Source organism: Silene latifolia, chromosome 7 (genome assembly GCF_048544455.1).
Source record: "Silene latifolia isolate original U9 population chromosome 7, ASM4854445v1, whole genome shotgun sequence".
Taxonomy (NCBI): domain Eukaryota; kingdom Viridiplantae; phylum Streptophyta; class Magnoliopsida; order Caryophyllales; family Caryophyllaceae; genus Silene; species Silene latifolia.
This window is the reverse complement of record NC_133532.1, coordinates 126,584,948-126,610,829: the sequence shown is the minus strand read 5'-3', so window position 1 is coordinate 126,610,829 and position 25,882 is coordinate 126,584,948. Positions and strand designations below refer to the sequence as shown.

The 25,882-nt window shown below is 37.4% G+C and overlaps 4 protein-coding genes and 1 non-coding gene across 5 annotated transcripts; 3 read left to right on the top strand and 2 right to left on the bottom strand.

Moving 5' to 3' along the window:
• The first annotated feature begins 365 nt into the window (after positions 1-365).
• On the top strand, positions 366-472 carry LOC141593845 (small nucleolar RNA R71). The gene has a single exon (XR_012521904.1). It is a non-coding gene; the product is annotated as a small nucleolar RNA R71 (small nucleolar RNA).
• A 5,059-nt stretch (positions 473-5,531) lies between these two features.
• Positions 5,532-6,888, top strand: LOC141590785 (uncharacterized). The gene is made up of 2 exons (XM_074411342.1): positions 5,532-5,873; positions 5,971-6,888. The coding sequence occupies exons 1-2, from the start codon at positions 5,532-5,534 to the stop codon at positions 6,886-6,888; spliced, it is 1,260 nt and encodes a 419-aa protein (XP_074267443.1).
• Positions 6,889-9,297: 2,409 nt separating this feature from the next.
• LOC141593047 (uncharacterized) lies at positions 9,298-14,801 on the bottom strand. Its single transcript, XM_074413996.1, has 6 exons — positions 14,448-14,801; positions 12,471-13,458; positions 12,145-12,368; positions 11,312-11,348; positions 10,918-10,991; positions 9,298-10,611 (listed from the first exon to the last, which is right to left on the bottom strand). The coding sequence occupies exons 1-6, from the start codon at positions 14,546-14,548 to the stop codon at positions 10,134-10,136; spliced, it is 1,902 nt and encodes a 633-aa protein (XP_074270097.1). The 5' UTR covers positions 14,549-14,801; the 3' UTR covers positions 9,298-10,133.
• A 2,288-nt stretch (positions 14,802-17,089) lies between these two features.
• On the bottom strand, positions 17,090-18,950 carry LOC141593045 (anthocyanidin reductase ((2S)-flavan-3-ol-forming)). Its single transcript, XM_074413992.1, has 6 exons — positions 18,769-18,950; positions 18,364-18,530; positions 18,046-18,246; positions 17,802-17,961; positions 17,478-17,691; positions 17,090-17,335 (listed from the first exon to the last, which is right to left on the bottom strand). Exons 1-6 carry the CDS (start codon positions 18,908-18,910, stop codon positions 17,191-17,193), a joined length of 1,029 nt encoding a protein of 342 aa, XP_074270093.1. The 5' UTR covers positions 18,911-18,950; the 3' UTR covers positions 17,090-17,190.
• A 626-nt stretch (positions 18,951-19,576) lies between these two features.
• Positions 19,577-21,196, top strand: LOC141593046 (oxygen-evolving enhancer protein 3, chloroplastic-like). The gene is made up of 3 exons (XM_074413995.1): positions 19,577-20,212; positions 20,566-20,861; positions 20,962-21,196. The coding sequence occupies exons 1-3, from the start codon at positions 19,909-19,911 to the stop codon at positions 21,058-21,060; spliced, it is 699 nt and encodes a 232-aa protein (XP_074270096.1). The 5' UTR covers positions 19,577-19,908; the 3' UTR covers positions 21,061-21,196.
• Positions 21,197-25,882: the final 4,686 nt, after the last annotated feature.

The following is a 25,882-nucleotide window of genomic DNA, read 5'->3' as shown; positions in this document are numbered from 1 at the left end:
TATGACCACTTCCTCCACAAAGTTCACAACTCGAGACTTGAGCAACTTCTTCCATGGGTGGCCCAAATGAGGTCCCGGCTTGGTTCACTTGATTCCTTGAAAACTTCTCAAATTGCTTTGTGAGCAAGTCGAGCTTGGCATTTGTATCGGAGTTGGAGGCATTTTCCTTAGGGAATTTCCCGTTTCTTCGTAGCATGTTCCCTCTAGAACCATAGTTTGCCTCCGAGTCTACCATTTTTTTTATCAATGTCGTGCCCTCTTCATCATTCAAGTGGTCAAAACCTCCCCCCGCGGAGGCATTTACCATCTCCTTAGTTCTTGGTAGTAGAGTTTGGAAGAATGTTTGAGTAATGTACCATTCCGGTATTCCATGGTGGGGGCAACTTGCTATCAAATCTTGATAACGGTCCCAAGCCTCACCTAAGGACTCCCCATCCTCTTGTTGGAACGTATGGATCTCGTTGCGGAGCATCGCGGTCTTTGAGGAAGGGTAGTACTTGGCCATAAATGCTTGAGCCAAGTCATCCCAAGTAGTGAAAGTATCCGGTGGGTGAATGTTCAACCACCGGTCCGCTTTGCCCGTCAATGAAAACGGAAACAACATCATTCTCAAGGTGTCTTCGGACACCCCATTCTTCTTCATCATTGAAACTTTCCTTTTAAATTTCCGGAGATGGGCATGGGCATCTTCCTCAATATGACCTCCAAACAAGTCTTTCTCAACTAACCCGACTTGGGCGGGATGCATTTCAAAGTTGTTTGGGGCCAAGGTGCCAAAGTTGATGGGATTACATGAATCATTATGGTTAGGCCGGTTGTGATCTCTAAGAGCCATTTGTGGTGGGTGGTTTGGTTCTTGATGTGGTGGTGTTTGAGGTGGACTATTGTAATTAAGGAAGTTATGAAAGGGGTTCTCTACTAAAGTCTCAATTGTGGTATTTGGTTGAACTGTAGTTGTTGTATCAAAATTTTGTGGGATGTGTGAGTTTGGTTGATCAATGTTTGCTTGGGTGGAATTGTTCCTCACTCTTTCAAGGGTCCTAGTCCTCAAGGTCCTAAAAAGCCTCTCGGGGTCGGAGTTGAATAGGAGAGCTTGATGATTCCTCCTAGGCATACACTTGGCAAATCGTAAGTCTCCTAGTGTTTTTACACACTAGGGAAAGGCAAAAATCACACACACTCTACAAACAACAATCAACTACTAAAGCAAAATGACAATTGAGACAAGATTAAAGCAAAGACTCTAAATGAAACTAAGCATAACCTAACGCCATCCCCGCAAATTCGCGCCATTTGATAGTAGGAAATTTGTCGTCTACTTCCTATACCAAAACTATTTGTAAAACCCGAAAAAGCGTAGTATTTAGTCGGGGTCGAACTCAAGGACGGCGGGGGTTGCTACAAAGTTCTATTAAGAGTCAAGTTTAATCAAAATTAAAAGTAAAGGTTTTGGTTATAATCACTAGAGCAAAAGACAAACAAGATGATGATAATGAATACGGTTAATTAAAAGCTAGGGCTTTCGGGGTCATCAATATGGTCTAGGGGCAAACATGAAGATCAAAAAGGGTCAATGGTGAGAGATTAACCTAAGATGAAGGACCAATGTCTTGGGTATCTTAAGGGTGGCTACTAATTTTCATTAAGTATCCCTCCTCTCCTAACATACATCAAGACTCCCAAAAACTTTCATTCTAAGGGAGAATTAAGCAAAAAATGAAGAAAGGCAAAAGCTTTCACTTGAGCAAATCAACAAACACCTTGAATGCAATGAATAGGAAAGTTAAACAATTTCACCAAAGACCAAAATATTCAAAGAATCATGCCCATAAATCCCATAAAGAATCACCCTAAACCCTAGAAGGGATCTACTCACTCATGTTAAGGGAAATTATGCTAAATAGAGAAGAAAAGCAAACAACACAAGGAGGAGACATAATAAAGGTTGTAACAAAATCAAAAGACAAGGAAGATGTAAACAAATGATAAACAAATAAAAGAAAGGAGAGAAATTATACCAACAAAAGAAAAGATGGAAGCTTGATTGATTAATAGGAAGGAAAACCCTTCAAAATCCCCAATACAAACTTCAACAAACAAGTGTAAACAATTGACTATTACTAGAACTAACTAATTCTTGCTAAATATTAATAATAATTATTGAAAGATTAGAACTTGATTAAGGAGATATTACAATAAATATGGAATGTTTTTCAGATCTAGGGTTGTTGAGTTACAATATAGAGAGAGTGATGGACTAATAATATTTTCTATCTAATTGGTAGTGTCTAATGTAAGGTGTTCTAATGTAAGGTGTCATGTAATATCTCTTTTATACTAGTCTAATCTAATATTACTAATACCAACTAATAATATTAATAATAATCTAATCCTCAAAAGTGTCACAAGAGGACACGACACACAGCTCAAACTCCAAAAGACAATCTCAGCTTTTTTTTCAATTCTCTTTGTCTTCTTCTGCCAAAAGGCCCAAGACATGTTCCTCAAAATTGTACCCGATCAGATTAATCAAGACACCCGACCGGGTATAATTACACCCGCCCGGGTATAACTTCACCCGACCGGGCATCATTATGCCCCTCGGCTGCAATATTAATTTCATCCATGGTTTCGTTGACTCTTCTTCTTGCTTCTTGCTTCCTTCTTCCATAAAAGACATCGACACCATGAAAACTGTGATGGGTCGGGTTTCAGTGCCGAGTTTGAACCGTTGTGATGCTGATGTGCTGCGAATGGGAGTCGATTGGTGCTCGAATCTGGGTTGCTGCCACGGTGGTTCGCTGATGAGAAGATGGGAAGTAGCAGGTGGTTGTTGATTATTCGACTATGGTGGTCGAATTGGTGGCGGGTTGTTGTGGTCGCCTGAGATTGCGTGAATTTCAGGTGAGACGGACTCGAGAGTTGTCACTCAATTGAAGGGTGCGGTGGATGCCGGTGGTTAGAGGACGGGTTTGTGCTGGTACTGTTGTGCGACAGTGCTACTGCTGCTGTTATTGATGTTGGTGGATGAATGGTGAAGTATATGGGACGGAGATTTCTGGGTTGAGGTCGAGTGAATGGTGATTGAATGGTGGTGGATTTGTGGGTGAATAGGAGATGGTGATGATGAATGAATTGAAATGGTGATGTTCAAAAATGGAGGTGATGATGGTGGATAAAAATGGTGTAGAATTGATGATGGTGGTGATGAATTAATTAATGGGGTTTGGTTGTGAGTACGACGAAAGACCAGGAGCAAGGAATTGTGATTTTGGTCAAATAGAAAGCCACTTTTGACTTTGTTAGACATGATTCAACATTTCATCACATTCTTTTGTTGTCTACTCTCGCCTCTCTTCCGTCTTGCTCTTCAATTTCCGTCTTCAATTTAATCCAACTTGAATTTCCACTTTATTATTCCCTCTCACCTACACATTAAATTAATATATTAATAAAATAATAGTAATAATACTAATGTTATAATAACAATACGACTAAATATTAAATGTAACTAATACGACTAATTATTATAAATTAGTAATAAATGAGCTTGTTAGACATTTAAGCGCACAAAATCGAGTCGGAATAAGGTATAAATGCGGGGCAAAATGTAACCAAAATAAGACTCATCAAGCAGCCACCTAAATTTTGAGTAGCAACAGAAGAAATTTGAAGATGCTGATACGCGATAAACGAGTTTTAGACGAAATCAAGTAATCCTTAAAAATAGATGATTACTTCTTATTTAAGGCTGAAAATCGAATAAGGACATACGGTAAATCATGCAGACGGTTATTTTGATCAAATAAAGCAGCCACACAAATTTTGAGGAGTAACAAAGGAAATTTGAAGATGCCGATACGCGATAAACAAGTTTTAGACAGTAATCCTTAAAAATAGATGATTACTTCTTATTTAGGGCTGAAAATCGAATACGGTAACTCATGAAGTGACCCCTGACATGTGGTAGAAAAAATGGTAGGAAAAGAAAAGTGATCCGGTATGACGTCCCAAACGGCTCAAATTTAAGTTGTATAATATACGGTTTTCAGGATTTTAGGGTCCTTGAAATAAAATGTACGTAAATCATACAGACGGTTTCTAGGGTCAGATAAAGCAATCACACAAATTTTGAGAAACAACAGAGGACATTTGAGGGTGTCGGTACGCGATAAACGAGTTTAAGACGAAAATCAGGCACTTCTTAAAAATAGATGAATAGTTCTTATTTAGGGCTGAAAATCGAATATGGTAACTCATGAACTGAGCCCAGACACGTGGTATAAAAACTGGGATGAAAATAATTAGGATCCGATACGACCTTTCAAACGGCTCAAATTTAAGTGTATAAGACACGATTTTCGAGATTTTAGTGTCCCGGAACAAAATGTCTGTAAATCACACGGACGGTTCCTCGGGTCACATAAAGCAGTCACACAAATTTTAAGAAGCAATAAAGGACATTTGAGGGTGCTGATACGCGATAAATGAGTTTTAGACGAAAATTAGGTACTCTTTAAAATAGATAAATACTTCTTATTTAGCTAAAAAATCGAGTACGGTAACTAATGAAGTGATCTAGGACACGTGGTAGAAAAACTGGTAGGAAAAGAAAGGTGACCCGTTACGACTTCCCAAACGACTCAAATTTAAGTGTATAATACACGGTTTTCGAGATTTCAGGCCCAGAAAAAAAAAGTACTCCCTCCTATTTCCTATGATGTTCCCATTTCTTTTGGGCACAAGAATTAAGGAAACAATTAAACAATGAATAAAAGGTACAACTTGATTATAATAATGGAGAGAGAAGGTATGATTAATTAAAGTAAAGAGGTTGTAATTAGAGTAAATCTTTCCCTCCAAAAAATTAATCACGTGGGCCAGATTGTAGCAACAACAACTTCTACATTTCTCATTCATTTCCAGAATTACAAACCCAACTCCAGATTTCCAGAAATTCCAGAAATTCCAGAAATTCCAGAATTTCCAGATTTCCAGTTTCATAAACATCCATTTCCAGAATTTCCAATTTCCAAACCCAACTGGAAAATAATGTTACAAAAACTTACAATCTGAATATTACAAACCCTTACATTAACAATAAAAATCTTAAATTACAAACCCTTACATTGAAAACTAAAATCTGAATATTACAAACCCTTTCTTTGAAAAATAAAATCTGAAAATTACAAAATGTTTTAACTTCAGATTTGCATGTGGGGTCATCCTTCATTTCTTGCCTTCATTGTGAGTTGTGACATTAATCGAATCCGAATACATCAAGGACACACAAGTGGAGCATTATATTCAAAATTGGCACCAAATTTTCGCTTTTTGCGCCATTTCTAAATTTTCAGCTCAATTAAATTTTTGCGCCAACATCAACATTATGAATATGCAAACCTAGCTATATATAGAAAGGCAACTCAAGTTTCATTTGTTCATTTATAAGCAAACAAACAAAATCATCCAAAATCAATAAATACAATCATCATTTATTAGCAAAGTTCCAAATCCCATTAAATACACAAATGTATAAAACCAGAAACTTGAGTAACTTAGAGAGGCAAAAAATTGTTCAGATTCTACTTGAAAAGTGCAAGAATGGTAAACCACTAAAGGGGTCAATGATGGAGGTGGCTGAACAATTTGGTATCAACAGAAAAACAGTCACAAATTTATGGAAGAAGGCAAGGCAGCAAAGAGATTTAGGTGAAGTCATAAATGTCATAAGCAAGATAAAGGGCAAGTCAGGTAGAGCAAAGCTGGTCTTTGATGAAGAGAAGTACAACAAAATTGATTTGGGTGAAAAAACCACACAAGCAAGGGTGGCTAAAGCTATGAATTGTAGTCAATCAAAGGTGTCCAACTGGGTAACTGATAAAACAATCAAGAAGTCATACCAATTCATTAAAACCAGGTTTGACAGACAAAAATCAACTTTCTAGGTTAATTTTCAGTCTTTCACAGTTGTATTATGATGAGCTATGCAAAAAAGTCATGTTTAAAGATCAAAGTAACATCATACACATTGATGAAAAATGGTTTTACATAACTAAAGATGGTCAGAGGTTCTACTTATCTCAAACAGAACCAGATCCTTATAGAAGTGTTCAATCAAAAACATTCATAGGTAAAATTATGTTTATGTGTGCTGTTGGGAGACCACAATTTGATGCCAATAATAATGTTATCTTTGATGGAAAGATTGGAATATGGCCATTTGTCTACTTGGAACCAGCAAAAAGAAATTCAAAAAATAGGGTTGCAGGCACAATGGAGACCAAACCAATAGAATCAATCACTAAACACGTGGTGAAGGATATGCTACTAGGCAAGGTGCTGCCAGAACTGAAGAGGAAGTGGCCAGCAAATGCAAGTAAAACCATTTACATTCAACAAGACAATGCACGTCCCCACATCAAGAACTCTGATGCAGATTTTAGAGAAGCAGCAAGCAGTGATGGATGGAATATACAGTTAGTACAGCAGCCCCCAAATTCACCTGACATGAATGTCTTGGATTTGGGGTTCTTTAGGGCCATTCAATCACTAAAGACACTGACCAATTCTTACAAGTTAGATGAGCTTGTTGGAGCAGTAACTACTGCATTTAACAATCTAGAAGTGATAAAACTAAATTATGTGTTCATTACTTGGCAGGGTTGTATGCTAGAGGTGTTGAAACTCAGAGGACACAATAAGTACAAGATACCACATATGCATAAGACCAAGTTGGCAAAAGAAGGAAGACTACCACAGTATTTACAGGTAGATTTTACTCTGGTAAATGATTGCATTAGGTATGTTGAGAATGTTGGGGATGCAAGTCAGATTGCTGAAATTACTGAACTGATAGATTCAGTTGCAGTAGCTTCACAAGACTGAACTTTGCATCTATGCAAGCAGTATTTTGTTGTACAGTTAAGACACCAACCATCATTCAAGGTAACAACAAGCATCTAATTTTGGTTGATTGATGTACTCATTTTGTGCACAACTGAAGTTATGTAGTACATCAACCAACCAAACAACAACATTTTGAAGGAAGAAACATGTGTAAGGGAAAACAGCATTTCATGAAGAAACCATGTTCAAGATCAAGAAAACAGCAGAAAACACGCAAGATCAAAATCAGCCTGTAATTTTTTGCCTTTTAATTAGCTATATGTATGAACTTTGCATATGAAATGATGATGTTGGTGCATTTAATTTAATGTTCAACTTGGCGTACGACAAGATTACGATTTCAGTACTGTAAAGATCAACAACACCATATCTGAATGCATGCATAGCCTCATCATAATCTTCGAAAATGGTGGCAATATGCATGCAATCAGACATATGCCCTCAAAATTATTATCATCGGGCATCATAATTAAGAATATTAACCCCATCTAATGCATGCATTTCATCACTAGTTAAAAAAAATGACCATAAAATGAAAAAAAAAAAAAGAATTAGGATTGAAATCAACCTCTCTAAATCTTCCAGTAGGATCTTAAAGGCTGGAAAGTATTTGGAGATTTCCAAAATAAACCACCTTTTATGTTCAGGAGTTTCTTTCCTCGCCTCAACCCTCTTTCGTCTCTCCTCAGCAGCTAATATTCTTCTATTAGCCTCACGATCAAGTTCTTCCATCCTCGCATCAAATTCTAAGAACTCAGGACAAGTTTCAGGCACATAAGTGTCATCATCCCCCAAAGAATCAGGAACAACAACTTCAGATTCAGACGGCGAATCTTTCATCATCGACTCATCATCAACCCTAGCTTCAACCTCCTCAACTTCCACATCATTACAATCAAACTCAACCTCTGGATCAACAACATTGAACATGTTAAACAAACATGGTTCATCTTCAAAAACCAGATCTGAAGATTTCAGATCTTCCTCGTAATCGTACAAAACAAAACAGGCCATGAGAGAAAGGGAGAGATGAAGATATGTGTAAGGGAGTGGTAGTGAGTATGGCTAAATCGTAAGGGTTGAATAAGTCTCAGAATTTTTAGGGTTTGATGGGGATTAATGGAATGGAAGAGATGAAGATCTGAAATGAAGAGATGAAGATCTTAGACGGCGGAAGAGAGAGAGAGGGATGAGAGATTACATTTAGGGTTTGATAGAAGATTCTGGACAAATAAAAGGGCGGGAGTGATTATAAGTAATTAGGTTTAGTTATGGGCTGGGTAGATTAGTCAGTGTAGTTTAGTATGGGGATGGGGTAATTGGGCTGTTTAAGTTTAGAAATTGTGGGCCAAGTTGATGGCATTTTTTGTAAATCAGGAAAAGTAACAAGGACAAGCTGGTAATTTCACAGCCAAAAAATTTACTAAATGGGGAAAGAGGGAACAACATTGAAATCGATTGAAAAAGGAAATGGGAACATCATAGGAAATAGGAGGGAGTATGTAAATCATACGGACGGTAACTAGGGTCAGACAAAACAGGCACACTAATTTAGAGAAGCAACAAAGGACATTTTAGGGTCCCGACACGCGGTAAACGAGTTTTAGATGAAAATCAGGTATTCCTTAAAAATAGATGAATACTACTTATTTAGGGCTGAAAATCGAATACAGTAACTTATGAAGTGACCCCAGACACGTGGTAGAAAAACCGGGAGGAAAAGAAACATAACCCGGTATGACCTCCATAACGGCTCAAATTTAAGTGGATGTAGAGCATTTTTTAATAAAGTAGCATAATAACAATAATTACATTACCAATTGTCTCAATGATTTCCGAAGATTGCGGGATTGGAGGAGTGGGATACCCTTGTATTAGCAATACAAAGATATTGTTTTTGAATCACCTAAGATGAAATTTGCGTCGAGAATTGCATTGAAGGAAAGGTACTTCACGAGTCACAACAGGGAGAAGCGCAACCAATTTCCGATTAAAGTTTGATAAACAACCTAATAACCTCATTAAAGTTTGATAAACAACCCGATAAAGTGTAATAATGAGCAAAGCGTCTTGCTTGTGACGGGCTAATCCCGTCACAAGCCGAAGATCTCTCACAAAAAGGGAGAGGGGACAAGGTGGAACACCCCCCATATGCTTCGCCACTCACCTCTCATGGGTATTTTGTGAGAGAAAATGGTATCCGTCACAAGCTTGTGACGGATATCGCCGTGTTCAATGAGATTTTGTGAATAATGAGACATATTTGAATGAGTTTCTTATAAATATTAAAATTTCACCAAAATCCAAAGTAGAATAACTAAAAGAGTTAAATGTTTAAAAGTTTTTCTCCCTTTAAAACTTGTCCTACCATAAAACGGTCACATGGAATGAGATATTGAATTACTACTATTATACGATCTCTCTTGTTAAAGCTTTCATTCTAGCACAAGCATTGATCAAACAGGTTAAAGCCAAGCTCATTACCCATGAAATGATCGAAAATGTCGAGCTAAAGACATTGTCTGAACTACCATCTGCATACAATCAAATACAGCAAAGAATTTCAGCGACTCAAGTCGAAGAAATTCTCCACAAGAATTAAGCATTCATCTCAAGCATTGTCGACAAATATCACCCACGCCAAAGTTAGCACCAGCAGTCCACTGCCATGATGTTGCAAAAATGTACCCCAGCCGTCATCAATTCATCGTCAATCATGGACAAATATACGTAAACTCTTGCCTCTTGAGTACTTGTCGATCTCAGAAAAAGAAAAAAGAGAAGAAAAAAATGGCCAACATCCTTTATCTATCACCTTTGCTCTTAATAGTCGATTCAAGAATTACTCGAGGAAGATATTCACTTTAGTGCCCTCAGATTTGCGCAAATTCCATCTTGTATTCTTGTCCTAAAGGTTCACTAATTCCCTTTCACGAGTTAAAGTTGGGTTGTAGACTCGTAGTCCACTTTGAAGACCTAAAAAGCTGTTTATCAAAATTTTTACCAAACCATATTATGTTTTTAAATATTAGAAAGTACTTTTTGATAAAATTATTTCGAAATTTACCATGAATATTTTGTTTAATAATGATTTTCAAATCTTGGGTCTCTAAGGAAATATGTCAACCCTCAAGACACCAAAATGGAATTAGCCAAACCAAGGGGTCCCAAAGTGAAAATTTTCTTACTCCAAATCACTTGTGAACACGGACAGCTTGACTGAATCAGTAACCATTGAGCTGAGGCCTAGTTGGCGGACCTGTAAGCCGTGAAAAGGGAATCTGGGTACGACCAGGAAGTCCTCTTTGACCAGAAAAGCGATCAAGTGATTTCGGGTCAGAGACTGGATTTGAGAAGGCTTGAGCAAGTTCAACAGCAGAAACTGCTTTGCCAAAACGCAGTGAGTTGTGAGCATCAGCGGGTTTTGACTGCTCAATAGGTTTACGCCAGGTCTCGGGAGAAGTAGGCCTCTCTTGCTTAGGCGGCTGCTTTTCATTGTCTCTCGCGCTTCTCCAATTCTCATTTCTCCAATTATTTCTTTGTGTATCAGCCTTTTGAACATCTGTTTGCTGCTCTTTCTTGTCATGGCCTCTTCCAGTTCCAGATCTATGATTAATGGTATGATTTGGGACCCTTTCAGCATGGCGTTGGATACTCGTATGTGCAGGCGCTACTTCAGTTCGAGGAATGTCCTTTCTCATCCTTCACAAACAACTCGGATAGTCAAATAAGGATATAAGAAGTTTTAGACTTAGACTGCTCACTCGGATAGTAGAGGCATTTTGTATATATGATATTTATAACGATTTTACTTGAACAATTTATAATTATAATTAAAATTATAATATTGTGCCGGACTCCATGTGTCGACAAGTACAAAGTTGAGTCTTATTGAATCTGACACTAGGATATGCGCCCGTGTCCATCATATGTACCGGAGGTTGAGTAAAACAAGTTTTGGATATATTTGAGCAACCAAGGTCAATCATGGGCATATAGATCCCATACCTGTTTGGTCCCTGTGTCGGCTGTGTTTCTTCATTGCTGCTGACTACATCATCAACTCCACGCTCTTTCAGAACCTTTCCCATAATAAACAATATCAGCAGAAGAAAAAGAGCACCAAGACAAAGCTAGATATTTACACATTCATAAATTCCCAGACAAACAAGCAGCAAAATAGACAGGAAATCTGTCCTCTTCCTTGTTTACGCTTATCCCTCTTCCTTCATAAAATGCCCGAGGAAGGAGAGGCAATGAAAACATCATAGGAAACTAGAACATAGTAAATCTGACCGTTTGGACAATTTTGTTCAACAGAAGGCAAGAGAGATAATGTCTGAGAGCGAGTAACATTATAACACCATACTTGTAGTTATTAAAGTATAAAATTAATACTCACAGTTTCTCGGGGCCGTGCACCACCAAACAAAGGAACCCTGCAAAATTTATATGCAAAAGAAGGGGTCATTTCTTGGCAAGGTGATCTGTAAAATTCAAATGGCAAATCCTACATAAAAGAGCCCCTTTGTTCAAATTAAGAAACGAGTAAATATGTGATGCTAAATTGCATTATTTGCAATAATATGCTACATGATATGACACTATGGCTTATGCTACAATGCGCCAAACTGGAAGAAATATAGATATCAAAATGTCAAACAGTAAACAATATTCCTTTGATAGTTTATTAAAAGTTCTGCATGACACTAAAGATTACAACATTTAATCAGCAGAATTGTCATCAACACATCAAGCTTCCATGAGCACCAATGCACCATTGATTGATAGACGTCCAAAAAATACTGCCCCGTGACCATCACCAGTCCTACCCTTGTTTACTCTCAAAACATTCAACACAATATATTCATTCTTTTTTGCCATCAAAGTGGGCTTTCAACAAAGCACCTATTCTTCAAAGCCATTAACTATAGAACCTCCAATTCTATTTGATCCAAAGTTTGGCTTGAATATACCAAAAACGAGCCAACAAACAGTTACTAGATCTTAATCACCTAGAATAAGGATAGCCTAACGAAGTACCCACACTTGACATTACCGGCATACGAGTTGACCAACTGGTCTAGCACATACATTAGGGCATAAGCATCTCCAATTCGTCATGCTATCACGAAGAGCGTTAATCAAATTGATAGCAGAGCGTTACCCAAATATTTCTTCGCCAACAACAATTTACAACCAATTGGATAGAGTATAGACGAACAAGTTACATACCTTTTTGTTTCATTGTTTACTTCTGATTGATCAAGTGGCTGAGACCTCGGTTTCAAATTCAACTTTGGGCGTTCTACAACTTGGTTTGCCGCTTCGCTGCTACTTAACCCAGTCTTAGCGTGACTAACTTCATTGCTTGCTAAACCAGGCTTCACATGCCTGACATTTCCATGGCCCTTGGAACCCATTTCTGAGGGAATGCTATTGATCCACTGTTGAGGTTCCTTCATTATGGAAAAAATAACACGTACACATTAATGAAACAATACATAACAAAGTACAATTTATCTAATCAATATATCAGTGTCATTCATGAACTAGGGTACCTGCTTATAATCAACAATAGACGGTTCTGGGACCCCCAGCGGCTTTTTTCTTGGTAGCAACTTCAACTTAGGCTTTTCGGGTGTCTTTTCCTCTTGATGCACCAGAGGCTCAGAGTTCACATATTTTCCCTCAGGGTACGTTGGTTGACCATTGTTAGTAAACAACACTGAACTTTTTTCTCTTCCGTCAAAAACCCGAGGAGATTGCACCCTCTCCACACCCGGCACTTCCTTAAAATTACCTCGCACTCCGTCGTCAATAGCAAGCCCCCTTTCCACATGCCTCACTAATGTAGTATCAATGAACTCCCTTTCACTCCCACGACCTCCACCACCAAAATACTCACTTTCTTTCACATACAAGCTACTTGGAGATTCCGACTGCCTAATAACCTCTACATCAACTTGATGATGCACTGGCTTAGTTTGCCACCTCCCAGAAGAAATCTGATCAAGTGCACTCGCTTGAGCAAGTTTCGACGCAGTACTCTGTCCTCCACCCCATGTATTAGACACTGTCTCATTCACAACAGCCCCGACAGGTCCCACACCAGCTACCTCTTTCCTTACACCCCACGGATTTGATCTCACGCCCAAAGTCACTGCACCTGAGTTCCCACCCTCCACAACCCTAGCCGAGTACGAATTTCCACCAACACCTAACCCTAAGCTCTCCCGACCTCCAGCAACTCTCCCTACATCCATCCTCGGCTCAGAACGCACAACTGGACCTCGAATAATATCATCATTTACAATCCTACGAGGGACAGATGAACCACCATCAAGTGGCTTCCGCTCATCTTCATCGAAGTTCCTACCTATATTAGCACTAGTACTTAAAAACGGCGTCTTATCATCCAAACTATTGTTCCGCATTGAACCAGACGAACTCGGACGCAACCTATGATCCGATGACCTGTTTACTGAGTTCCCCCACGACATTTGCCGGTCATATCCTGGTCGATGATCATTCGTCGACCTCACAATCCTACAGTATAAACATCCAAAAAGATCACAACTTTAATCTTTCTAATCAACCCACGATTCAATCCTAAATCATTTTCCTAATCAAACATCAAATGTAACCAAAAAGAAAATACGACTCACAATCTACAATCTACAATCTAAACATCAAAGATCACCACTTTCATCTACCTAATAAACAAACGATTCAATCCCACATCATATTCCTAATCAATCATCAGTAACCTCGCAATCATACAGTCCACAACTTTCTTCTCTAAAATCGACCACAATTCAATCCCACATCATTTTCGTGATCAAGCATCAAATCTAACTAAAAAATACATACAAGACCAGAATCAACCTCGCAATTGTATAATCTAAAACCCTGAAAAATCACACCTTTCTTCTCTAAAATCGACTCCACGGTTCAATCCCACATCATTTTCCTAATCAAATCTAACTAAAAAATCCATACAAAATCAGAATCAACCTCGCAATCGGACAATCTAAAACCCCGAAAAATCACACCTTTCTTCTCTAAAATCGACTCCACGATTCAATCCCACATCATTTACCTAATCAAACATCAAATATAACAAAAAAAAACATGAAAACAAAAAACAAATCTACCTCACAATCCAACAATCTAAACATCCAAAAGATCACAACTTTCTTCTCTAAAATCAACCTATGATTCAATCCCACATTATTTTCGTAATCACATATCAAACACAAGTTACACAAATAAAACTAAAATTACAAAAAAAAAAAAAAAAAAAAAAAAAAATCACCATCATAAAATCTAAAAATCCAAAAAGATCAAAACTTTCTTCTCTAAAATCAACCCACATCAAATCTAACATCAAAAAACTGAATAATCAAATCAAATCACAACCCAGATCTACAAATTTCCCAAAAACAAAACCCTAAATAACAACAATCAAAACAGAAACGTAAACGAAACGATCTTAAACAAAAACGATATCGAAAAAGGGAGAGAAAGAGGCATACACTCCGGGTGCAGAAGGAAGAGGAAGATCAGAAGGAATTGAACCACCATGAAAATCTTTGAGTGTCATTGTATTACCACCTGAAGTTTTCTTCTTCGACATTTTTTTTTTCACTTTTTTCGATCAAATTATATGGTTTTTGAGGGAAATGGTACGATTTGTGATGTGGGTTTTTGAAGAATTGATGAGAGAAGCGCGAAAAAGGGGGTTTGACAATAATTGGGGGAAAATAATAGGGTTATGAATTGTGAATTTGTGATTTACGATTGAATTTGTTGGAATAAGAGTTGGAATTGTAGAAGGAGATTGTGTTTTTTTTGTGTGAGAGTGATGGGTCTCATCTCACGGGTGGGAGGAGTTAACCACACTAAAAGGACCTCAATTATGTGAATATATGGCTTTAAGGACCTAACATTTTAGAGCGTAGCAATAAGGACCCGCAGTTATCTTTTCCGTTAAATGTAACCAAGGAGTGAGGTGTGAGATATGGTATTGTCAGGCTTGCTTTTTTCTTTGTTTTAAACTTTGACGGTGCATATGATTTATGGTAAATCGTTTGTTTTCGTTAAGACGGTTATATCCGTCTCAAGTAATACGGGACAAACACAATTTTATAGAATTAGACAGGACGAAAGTTTGTCATTTACTTAATGTTTTGTTTCTATCTCATCCATCTATTTAATCAGTTTTATTGTTCAAGAAGGATATGTCCGTATTTCCGTCTTAAACAAGAATTTTTGTATGACCAATTAATTTAATCCATTTATCTAAACTTCCCGTTACACTCGCTTTTACGAGTCACATTTTAAGTTAAATTCATTTGCATATACCACCGACTTGGGAATGAAGGATCATTAAAATCACATATTGAAAAGTGGTTGACGTGAATTAGATGTACGTATGATCTTGACATTTTTTTTATGCTTGAAAAGTTACAGGTAGTGACTCATTGAACAACTGATGTATATACCCAGTAACACGACTTAACTAGATTTGACACGACTTAACAAGATTTAACACGACCAGACCTATTTTTGAGTTATGAGCCAATGCATCTTGACCCATGACCTAGGCATGACCCTAACACAAAATAATCCAACAATATAGACCCAAGACTCATGACCGACTTGTAAATCAGATAAATTTGTGAAAAATAGTAATATAATGCTAGATTTGATTATAAATATACTTCCTATTGCCCGGTCAATAGTTATCATTATCAATTCCCATTTTTTGTCGTAACAGTTAATAGTTATCATTTCTATTTATAGTATCTTCTACGGTTCTACCCATGTGAAGTGATAGATTTGTGAAACAATATATTATTCTTAAAATGCTCTATCTAACATCTCCTTGGTCTTTCTCCCGAATTCAATTGATAACACTATTGAATGAGATGGAGGGAGTAATCTTCTATATTAAAACGTGGTACATAAAAGGGGACAGGAAATCGCAATATAATGATAGCTTTAATAAAATGGTAAGCTTTAATGAGATACGGATTATATTTTATATTTTATTTATTTTGTAAACAAGGAAATAACTTTTTTATAGGATAAAAATAGAGTCCTTCATTTGTCACTTGACCACAATTTCTAACAAAAATGTGTCCTCTTTTTTTTGTATTACAAGCTTCAATAATATAAAAAAACAGTGGGAATTGAGAGTGAAAAGTTGGGAGGTGTAGATAAGCGTAAACAAACACTCCTCAAAGAAAAAAAAAATTGGGAACTTTTGGATCATCAATTACTACGCAAGCATAATGTACGGCTGACTGTGGCTCACCTTTTAGACTTTGACGGTCTTTTTAACGGACATCATTCATAGGTCCTTAAACCTCCCTAAAAATAATTGAGGTCCTTAAACCTTCAAAACACAATAGTTTGGGTCCTTTTACTATTGTTTACTCCGGGTGGGAGATCTATGATTAGTGCTCTCACTCTTTTATTGGGACTATACCCGTACTCTCGTTTAAAACGGATACATCTAAAAACGAGTCAATTGAATAGAGTTACATCAAATCAAATAGGATTGGTTTGATTTGTTTTCGAGTTTATTATTTATCAAGATCTTTAGGGAAAATGATCACTTTAAGTTTACAACCATAAATATTCGGATCAGGTCATCGTTCTTCGGGTCAATTCAAGTTGTGAGTCATTCTCCGGTCTTCAGTACAAGTGTCGAGTTGATCATTTAGGCCTAGCCAGTTTTGTGAGGTCTAGCCTTATCCATCTAGACATATAAATGTGATCGATTAGGAAAGATCAATGGATGTAAACCCCTAATGTAAGAAATTCATCTTAATTAATTAAAGTTAAGATTTTGCTTGTGGAATAGATTAGAAAAAAAAAAATTATATTATTTTTTATTTATTTAATTACTCGGGTTATTACGAGTTAAGTGGAAGTTAATATGAAGTACATTAAAATCATGTTTAAAGAGCGTTGATAAATTTTGTTGAAATAAACTATGTGTATCGATTTCTGATGAATTATTGTAGAGAGCGACTCACTCAAGTGATTAGAATCACCTTATTAAGTTGTCCGAGTATAAGATTCAGTTTAAGACGCTCTTAGAACTTATTAAGATTCTACTATCTTATCGAAATGTAGTGAATTGGACTGAACGTAGAGAGTAATATATAGGAGTAGGCAACAAGCACTTGCAATCAGCAGCATGGTAATTATTCAGCACTATTACAATACACAAATGTGACTTCCATGCACAATTTTTCTTAGGGCTTATCAATTCTTCAAGATGTTATTGATCCTCAGATACTCCACAGTTTGATCGTAAATCGCCTCAATCCCATACTTGAACTCGAACCCTTCATTAACAAGCTTCTCGGAGGAAATGATCACCTTCGCCTTGGAGGGGAATTCGCCGAATCTGCAAATTACCATTCAAAACATCGACTATAAGACCTGTCAAAAAATGACCCGATTCAAGACCCATTGGCCTCGTCTAGTGTCATAAAAGCGAGATATATTGACCCGTGTGATTAAGATACTTGGACGAGTTTAAACATTACTCTGTTGGAACGGTATACTGAGGGTATCTCTTGCTAAGGAAAGAGGAGAGTTCAGGAACACTTGTGTTAACGGCGCAGCATAGGTAACGGCCTGAAGCTGAATCGTTCTCTGCTAGGAAAATATGAGCTCGACAAACATCTTCGACATGGGTAATTGAGATTGATCCTGATAGCATCTGCATACCCTTTAATGCACCTATCAGGAACTCATTTCCTGCAAAACCCGACAACATCAAAGTGTCATGTGGGCTATCGCGCTCCCTATACACCAAAAAACGGAATAAATCAGTAAGCCCTAATGCGAGTTAATAGAGTGAAACTGACCTGTCATCAAGCTTGCCGCGAGGCTAATGCTGCTAGGAACATCAGGAGTAAGAGAAGCACCCGTCATTAGAGTTGGAATTACTGTAATAAGTTCGAGGTTGTTTTCCTGAGCGAATTTCCAAGCCGCTTTCTCTGCTAGGGTTTTAGAAACAGGATAACCCTGCATTAAACAAGTCGTATTTATAAGACCCAAATGTTTAAGCCAATAACATGTAAAAAAGGCATGGTGGTTAGTTGTGTTTACCCAAGTAGGTGGTTTTTCCGAGTACAAGAAATCGACATCAGTCCAGTCATTTTCAGTCACGACAATGCCAGTCCCAGGGAGAGAGTTTATCGTTGCTGCAGCTGCTGAAGAAGTCATTACGACACGTTTGACAGACTTCGCCTTGGCGCAGGCTTGTAGAACGTTGGTTACTCCTTGGACTGCTGGCTTGATCATATCATTCTGCATATATTTGTCAGTTATATATGACATGAAAACACCGTCAACATCAAAATTGTCATTATATCTCCTTTACGCGAAACAAACTAAAATACGGATAAAATTGAGAAATTGTATTACCTCAGGGTCCTGAGAAGCAAAGTTGACAGGAGTCGCAACCAGGAAAACTACGTCACAGTCTTGTACTGCAGCATCGAAACTCCCTTCATCAGTAAGATTTGCTCGAAAAATGTTCAACTTTCCCAAATCTTGTAGTGTTAACAGGTGAGATATCTTCTTTTCATCATCTGAGATTACATAATTGACATTAGTTGTCGATGCATTTTACAACGAAAATTTCATTATGCATTAGGGAAGAAATCGTCTTTCTCTGTCTTTTACAAGATAAGTAAAGCTACGTACATCTAACCCTTAAAGTCAGTCTACGACATGCGTTCATCTAACTCGGACACCTAAGAAAACAGAAAATAACATATCGTTCCAATTTTATCAGATGTCACACAAATAAAAAGACGGAAATGTTACCCGGGTCTCTAACAGTGGTATTGACAACATAGCCCTTCTCCAACAACAATTTAACAAGCAAGGATGCAACAAATCCAGTACCACCAACAACACAAACTTTCTTTGTTATCATCTCTTTAACATCAACTTGATTTTCCACCATTTTTCGACTTTTTTTTAATGATTTTTATTTGTAATGCTTAAGGTTTATGTCTTTATAAATAATCATAAAAGTTATTGTCTTTGACTAGTAGATTTTTTAGTTTGGTGAGACATGTGATCATCTGAATAGTTATTAGGTCAGAATGTGATTTTCAACTAATTAAATTCAACCATTATTACTTGTTAGTATCAAAAACTTCATTGATCTGTAATTAAGGTTATTTATGTTAAAAAAAGATGTGGAAAATTAATTACACCGCAAATGTAACTCCCAGACTAATAATCAGTCATTGTAACACGCGAGTCGCGACAATTCATTAGTTAGGCGCTATTTGATCATCTACCCGGAATGAGAAGCCGCTAAGATTGCTGAAAACCAAGAGCAAACCGTCACCATGAGACTATAAATAGACTTGGCAAAATTGCTCCGACCTGAATGACCCGGCTTGAATAACCAGACCTAAAACCCGAATTGACCCGACCATATTCAACCCAACCCGAATGTTTATTATCGCATACAAACCGTTGTCCTCAAATAACTTGATAACAACCAACCCGACCCAACCCAGACCCAATTCTTGCAAACCCGAACAACCCAAACCCAAAATGACCCGACCGATTGACCCGTTTGCCGGGTCTACGAGTATAACCCATATGAAATGTCACCATAAAATCAGTAAATAACCACACCAAGTTACTGACCAAGAAATATTCCGACTTCCACGTGGCGCAACATTAGTAGCCTAAATCATAACAACAAAAAAATATAAAAACCACACACATGTCAGTCAGTTAATGGCTAATCTCATATCCAAATATGATCCAAATAGGGTCCACACAAGATAAGGTGTTGGCAACAAAACCAACCCTCATTGGTGAACCATCCACCTCACACTTGCCTTCACTAAATAATTATATTTCCACATTTCTGACTGTTTTATTCAACTCTTGTCACAAAACTGCATCACAAAACTAACCTGAACTGTGTGAGATATCAGTATGGCTCAAGCAATGGCTTCAATGTCGGGTTTACGTGGCTCGTCTCAAGCTGTCTTGGATGGAAGCCTTAAGCTGAGCGGCTCAAGCCGCCTTGTAGCACCAAACAGCGGACGTGTAGCTGTCCCTAGGGCGGGTTTGAGCGTCCGAGCTCAACAAGTGTCTGCTGAGAGTATGGATACTAGTCGCCGAGCTATGTTGGGACTGGTTGCTGCTGGTATTGCTTCTGGTTCTTTTGTTCAGGCAGTTCTTGCTGAAGCTAAAAAAATCCCTGTCGGTGGTCCTCCCCCGCCTTCTGGTGGTCTCCGTAAGTATTCCTAATCAACAAATTTCGGTTTTTTTAAAGATGGTGGTGTGATGCGCCTTTTATTTTGATTGTGAAACAGTTGTCTGTAATTCTCGACTCAATTTTCCTAATGACTCGATTCAATCTGTGGTTGACCCGATCATTGTTAAACTCAATATTGACCAAACTCGACATCACCCGACTCAAACCTGATTGACTCACCCAGTAGCTAGACAGAAAATATCAGGACCCAACTTGTACCTGACACGCGAGTGCGGAGTGAACCAGTGCCGATCTAGACAAGAGCCTGTGAAGCTCTGAATGTGCAACTATCGATAATATTCTGATGTTCAGTAACGTGTTTTTATTGACAGCGGGAACATTGAACTCTGATGAAGCGAGAGACTTTGGATTACCTTTGAAAGAAAGGTTCTACTTGCAACCTTTGACCCCAACCGAGGCAGCCACAAGAGCAAAGGACTCTGCCAAGGAAATAGTCAATGTCAAATCATTTATCGATAAGAAGGCATGGCCATATGTCCAGAATGACCTTCGTCTTAGGGCCTCATACCTTCGTTATGACCTCAACACCGTCATTGCTGCAAAGCCTAAGGAGGAGAAGAAATCCCTCAAGGATCTCACTGCCAAGCTTTTCAGCACCATCGATAACGTGAGTCCATTTTCTTTCCAATTTCCATTCTATTTTCCAATGCTGATCTCCTAGTATAATTGTGTCGGAATTTCTGAAATCTGCTGTGTTTTTGTGACAGTTGGACCATGCTGCAAAAATCAAGAGCAGTTCAGAAGCAGAGAAATACTATGCTGAGACCGTATCTAGCATCAACGATGTTCTTGCCAAGCTTGGTTGATCATTAATGTAAATTTTACTGTAATCTTGTGTAAGGAATCATTTCTACATTCCAGGAAAACCAATCTGTATGAACAATCTCCGTCTGCCTATTTTGTTTACTGCAACCTAAATGTCATTAGCTGATTCTCTCATAACCCAACAGATCTTTTAACCACAAAAATATACATCAGCAATGCATCGGCGCATTAAAACAGGCATGGTCAGGAGAATTTCTGATCAATAACAACAAAGAGAAAACATAATAACAGGTTCACACAACAATCTTTGTGATTTCAACCGGCAATATAACAGAAACTGAACACTAACTATCGGTATCTAAATATCTGCCAATATGAAGGCTTTTATAAAGACGGGATGAATCAGCCAAAAAGACAGATCTTTGGCATGCAGAACGACAAAACAATTCGATACCATAAGTTCAATAGAAGGTGCGGCCATTAGCATTATGCTTTTGCACATATTATAACAACAGCAGAAAAAAGTTGCGCCAGCAATTAGCATTTTAAGCACTAATGCCTAACTTACAGTCTGAAAACATTACAGCATATGAGCCTATTAAGGCAGAACTCGAAAGTTCCAAAAGTTACAGCATTTTATGAACAAAAGACCCATAACGATAATTAGGGTTATATTAATGATAATTCAAAGACCATTCACAAAAAGCTCCCAAATTCAGCTTTGAGCGATCCACAACCATCCGTCCATCCTTCATCAGGTTACATCCAGGCAACAAAATCTGCACTCCTTTCGTGACCTTGTTTAGAAAGGCGATCTGCAACTGAATTCGACTTCCTGCCCATATATACAATTTCCAGTCCCGGCCACCATCTCCTACATTCTCTGATAAAATTCAGCATATAACCCAGGTTTAAAGGACCACCATTTTCCTCGTTGCACCACCTTACTGCATTCATCGAATCAGACTCAATGACCATATGAAGGTTCAACAGCCAGTCCTTACACGAGGCTATCTCTAACGCCTTGTAAATGGCTTTCACTTCTGCCTCATTACTCTCACAACAATCAAGCGGACAGGAAAACACGCACCTAAATGAACCATTCCAGTCCCTTAAAACCCCTCCAATTGCAGCCTTATTATCATCTTCCCTTACAGAAGCATCAGTGTTCCACTTCAACACCCCAATTCTCGGAGGACACCATAATAAATCGGTCTCTAGTTCATCTCTTAGGCTCAATCGCCTTGAGATCATTCGTCTCACAGCTTCTCTCATTATCACCTCATTCTTATCCCAACCACCAAAATCAGACAAATTTGCACACCCACCATTGTTAGTTTTCACTCCACCCTTCTTAACTTGAATACCCGAGTGATCCCGACAAGCATACTTGTTTCTGTTGTTCTGTTTGTTTCCACCACCATCAGATTTTCCTTTCGGAATCGACTTTTTCCCCACCACTAATCCTTTTGTTGTTCGTCTAATCCTACCCCCAAATGTCCACCTATTGACACCAACCCTATTTCTCCTCTTCTTCCTTTTCTTCATGTCCTTCTGAGTTTCAGTACAGTTAACTCCACCATAAACCATCCCTAATTTCGACTTCTCCTGGTCTTTACGACTACTTACACACTCATTTCCAACAACAATCTCTTGACAATCCCCCTTCCACCAACCACCAAACTTATTGACAGTACTCAAATTAGTTAAACAACTAACACCACCATCATTCTTCCCCGAATCCGACTTTTTCTCACTAAGATTACTATCCTGACTACTTAAACTACTAACGTCACCATTGTTCTTCCTGAAATTCGACTTATTCTCACAAAGATTACTCTTTTTCCCACTATTCGGACTACTTACAGAACTAACACCATCATTCTTCCCCAAATTCGACCCATTCTCACTAACACAACTCTTCTTCCTCCCACTACCAGGACTACTTGCACAACTAACACCACCATCATTCTTCCTCGAATTCGACTTATTCTCACTAACACAACTCTTTTTCCTCCCACTACTCGGACTACTTGCACAACTAACACCACCATCATTCTTCCCCGAATTCGACACATTCTCATTAACACTCCCATTCTTCTTCCCATTACTTACACTACCTAAACAACTACCACCATCATTCTTCCCTGAATTCGACACATTATCAACAACACTTCCCTTCTTCGAATTTCCACCATCATTCTTCCCCAAATTCAAAACCCTAACATCATCAACAACACTACCCTTCTTCACACTTTTCCCACAATCATTCTTCCCCAAGTTCAAATCTTTATCACCAACAACAAAACCCCCATCATTAGTCCTGCCCAAATCATCAAAATTACGCGTTTTTAAATGCAAAGTACAATTCTTTTCATCACCACCACCATTTTTCCCCAATTTCCAAGTAATCCTACCACAATCATACCCAGTATAAGATAAAGATGATGAATTTTTGTTAATAAATTCAACAAAATTATCCAAATTATTCATGGGATCAACACCAATTTCAGCAATATAACCAACAATGCCTCTCATAACAACAATCACATCAAACTTACTCCATACCCTTTTCATAATCTGAGTTGTTGGATTATTGGGTCTGGGTTGTTTGAGCTTGGGTAAAGGGGTCGGGAGCAATGGAGGCAGTGTTTCGGTTACGGTGTCGGGTTTGGGTTCGGGTTCGAGTTTTGCTGGTTTGCGTCTCCGGGCGCGCACCATTGTCGAAATTGTTAGTCTTGTTTAACACCGTCTTAACTATAACTAAATACAAACGGTATTAAATAAATAAACTACGTAACATGAAAAGAGATCGTCTTAAGCATACCTGAAAATTTTCAGGGAAGAATTTGAAAGGTGAAATACTGAAGAAGTGAGTAGAATTGCTTGAGAAGTGGAAAAGTTGCATACATATAGTGAGTGATATAGACGTTATATCGGTAAAGACGACTAGTTTAATGAAAGTAGTTTGAGAGTCTCCTCCAATTTGACCACCCGTAGATACTCAAATCAGGTCGAGTCGAGTTTGTGTTTGTCGTACCTGAATACGTGGTGAATCTTGTATCGTTTTTGTATTGATTCGATGGCATAAAAGAGTCATCTAGCCTCAATCTAATTGATTAATTTTATGTCAGGTTAATATATGAAAAGTGTATATATTTATGTTACGGCTTTAAAATAATTTAGGGTAGATGTAATAAATAAGCTATTTGTGTCGGTTTCGTGTTTTAAAAGCTCAACTTAAATTCGATCCAATTAAATCTTGTGTAGTGTTCATTTCAACCTTTATTACATCCCCCTACTACTAAGAGAATAAAAATTCTCTTAGTTTTCCCTCCAAAAAGCATTTGGCTAAATAAGGTAATAAATAAAAAAAAAATTCGTTACATTATTATCTTTTCAATGAATATATTCTTATAAATAAACTCTAATTTTTAAAATAAATTCATAATTATGATTTTTTCATTAAAATAAAATAAAATTGATATTAAACTATAAAGTATAAGTTGCTAAAATTTTCAGTAATGCAATAATTATTACTGCAGAGAGTAACTTGACATATGCTTACTATCAGCTTCGTGACAAAAAAACATTCACTAAAAAAATTCACAACTTAAATAATTTTTTTTATTAATTTTCCATTTCATTTTTTTGTTTCATATCAAAATACAATTGAGTGAACTGATGAATATTAATGAGGTGCAAATTTAAAAAGTATATAAATACTCCTATATGCTAAGATAATACAACTTCTCTAAAGTTTTTCCTCCAAAGTGCTCAAACTTATGTATGGAAACAAACTAGATTTTCATTTATTAAACTAATTTTCCATTTAAAATAATCTATACATAAAAACTGTATCTCCTATTATTGATTTCGTAATGAAAAAAGAATTTTTTTAAAATAATTTGATGTAATTAAAATATTTTCATAAAAAATACAATTAATGGAATTATTCAATTCTTTTTATTAATTTTAATATTAGTTATTTTTTATAAAAATTTGTGAGATATAAATCTAAAATCTATAACTAATACACTAAAAATTAAAAGGCCTATATTTACCGCGCATTTGCGCGGGATCTACACTAGTTGGTTCATTAAGTCTCAACCTAAACTCGTTAAGTTTGTGTCTGGTTCGATTTATTTTTGGGTTATTTCATGGGAATAATCCATCCTATGCCCCCTCTTCTCATATTAATCTATCCTTGTGTTTAACTGAGAATAATCTCATCTTTGCCATCATTTAACTTATAATAGACTCGGGTCATTAATTACCTCTTATGGCCAGTTTCTCAATAGGTCATTTTTTTTTCTTTTTTTTTTTGTTCCTGATTTTTATATTCTCTTCTTCCCTTTTATTTCATCATTCTTTATTCAATCCTAATTCTTCATTTTTCCTAATCATTCTTTATCATCATACCTGCTCATCCTCCCCCTTATCTCTACACCACCATAGCCACTTAAGGTCGCCGCTACATTGTTACTCGCTGGCGCGCCCTACGCAACTCATAAAGCTTAATCCAGATCTTCCCTGTTTTTAGCCAAATCTCAGATCTCTCTGGCCACAACCCCCTAATTATCTTTACACAAACTCTAATTTACTACTCAATTATTGATCACAAACCTATACATGATCAACACCAGTACATGATCTCGAAAATAGTAGGTTTTCTGGGTTTTTGCTGAAATTTGGGAGTATAGTGTTTGATTGATTTTTGTATTTTGATTAATATTGAAATTAGTTTAGATTTGGGAAGAAGAACAATTTGAGATTTCTGGGTTTTGGTTACAAATTGATTTGGGATTTCTGGGCAAATTTTGGAAGAAGAACAAAAAGGAGAGAGGAAGGAGAGAAAAAAGG